At 40.1% G+C, this 2,141-nt stretch overlaps 1 protein-coding gene across 1 annotated transcript in view; it reads left to right on the top strand.

The window, feature by feature from the left end:
• Positions 1 to 591, top strand: part of LOC125028343 — a 2,800-nt gene extending 2,209 nt beyond the window's left edge. The window contains exon 3 of the mRNA XM_047617826.1: positions 250 to 591. Coding sequence (XP_047473782.1) covers positions 250 to 366 — 117 coding nt within the window. The 3' untranslated portion in view covers positions 367 to 591. The remainder of the gene's footprint in view (positions 1 to 249) is intronic.
• Positions 592 to 2,141: the final 1,550 nt, after the last annotated feature.

The following is a 2,141-nucleotide window of genomic DNA, read 5'->3' as shown; positions in this document are numbered from 1 at the left end:
TTTGACTTGTAGGAATGCGATAACTCTCGATTTGGTTCAGTTGTAATAGTCACTAATGAGGAAATGCGATTATTAAATTTTGTTTACCTCTGTTATGATTCCTTTAACCTTTAATTTACAAAATGTTGATCCGCGTTTTTTTTTTTTTTTTTGTGAAAGTTTCTGTAGAATAAGATGAAGACAAAATAAAACTACAAACTTCTTCAGAATTTCTTACAACCTCTTACAACTTCTTTACTACTGCCACAGAACGCCAGCAACGAATGCCAGCTTAGCACTGCAGATATCAACAACACCCACTTCACTCTACAGAAAGACGCTTGGCTCATGATGTGGAGGGGTGAGTACTGTGTAACACGCATTTGATTTTAACTTGTGTTACATGTTAATGATAAAAGATTCAGAGATTGTGGAAAGATAGCAGCCCACCCGCTCTCCCTTTTACACTTGAAACTAAAGGCTCATTTAAAACATCTCCGAAATCCCTGTCACTTTGATACATCCTCAGACATGTTTGCCCATTACAATCTGAAAAGGTTTGTCAACAGATTCCAATAATAGAATCAACAGGTTCCAACAATGGAATCAACAGGTTCCAATAATGGAACCTGTTGACACACCTTATCGGTTTGTATCAGATTCATGCCTCTGCCTTGATACAAAATATGCACGATATTTTCAGATATATTTCACGTAGTCTCATCGAGTCAGGTAAACGAGTCGATTGATCATGTCATGTAAACGTCATTTAGACGAGTCGATAGATCGAGTCAGGTAAACGAGTCGATTGATCATGTCATGTAAACGTCATTTAGACGAGTCGATAGATCAAGTCATTTAGACGAGTCGATAGATCGAGTCAGGTAAACGAGTCGATTGATCATGTCATGTAAACGTCATTTAGACGAGTCGATAGATCGAGTCATTTAGACGAGTCGATAGATCGAGTCAGGTAAACGAGTCGATTGATCATGTCATGTAAACGTCATTTAGACGAGTCGATAGATCGAGTCATTTAGACGAGTCGATAGATCGAGTCAGGTAAACGAGTCGATTGATCATGTCGTGTAAACGTCATTTAGACGAGTCGATAGATCGAGTCATTTAGACGAGTCGATAGATCGAGTCAGGTAAACGAGTCGATTGATCATATCATGTAAACGTCATTTAGACGAGTCGATAGATCGAGTCAGGTAAACGAGTCGATTGATCATGTCATGTAAACGTCATTTAGACGAGTCGATAGATCGAGTCAGGTAAACGAGTCGATTGATCATGTCATGTAAACGTCATTTAGACGAGTCGATAGATCGAGTCATTTAGACGAGTCGATAGATCGAGTCAGGTAAACGAGTCGATTGATCATGTCATGTAAACGTCATTTAGACGAGTCGATAGATCGAGTCATTTAGACGAGTCGATAGATCGAGTCAGGTAAACGAGTCGATTGATCATGTCATGTAAACGTCATTTAGACGAGTCGATAGATCGAGTCATTTAGACGAGTCGATAGATCGAGTCAGGTAAACGAGTCGATTGTTCATGTCATGTAAACGTCATTTAGACGAGTCGATAGATCGAGTCATTTAGACGAGTCGATAGATCGAGTCAGGTAAACGAGTCGATTGATCATGTCATGTAAACGTCATTTAGACGAGTCGATAGATCGAGTCATTTAGAAGAGTCGATAGATCGAGTCATTTAGACGAGTCGATAGATCGAGTCAGGTAAACGAGTCGATTGATCATGTCATGTAAACGTCATTTAGACGAGTCGATAGATCGAGTCAGGTAAACGAGTCGATTGATCATGTCATGTAAACGTCATTTAGACGAGTCGATAGATCGAGTCATTTAGACGAGTCGATATATCGAGTCATTTAGACGAGTCGATAGATCGAGTCAGGTAGACGAGTCGATAGATAGAGTCAGATAGACGAGTCGATAGATAGAGTCAGATAGACGAGTCGATAGATCGAGTCATTTAGACGAGTCGATAGATAGAGTCAGATAGACGAGTCGATAGATCGAGTCAGGTAGACGAGTCGATAGATAGAGTCATATAGACGAGTCGATAGATCGAGTCAGGTAAACGAGTCGATAGATCGAGTCAGGTAAACGAGTCGATAGAAAGAGTCAGGT

The sequence above is a fragment of the Penaeus chinensis genome, chromosome 8, assembly GCF_019202785.1.
Source record: "Penaeus chinensis breed Huanghai No. 1 chromosome 8, ASM1920278v2, whole genome shotgun sequence".
Lineage (NCBI taxonomy): Eukaryota > Metazoa > Arthropoda > Malacostraca > Decapoda > Penaeidae > Penaeus > Penaeus chinensis.
This window is presented reverse-complemented; position numbering and strand designations above follow the sequence as displayed.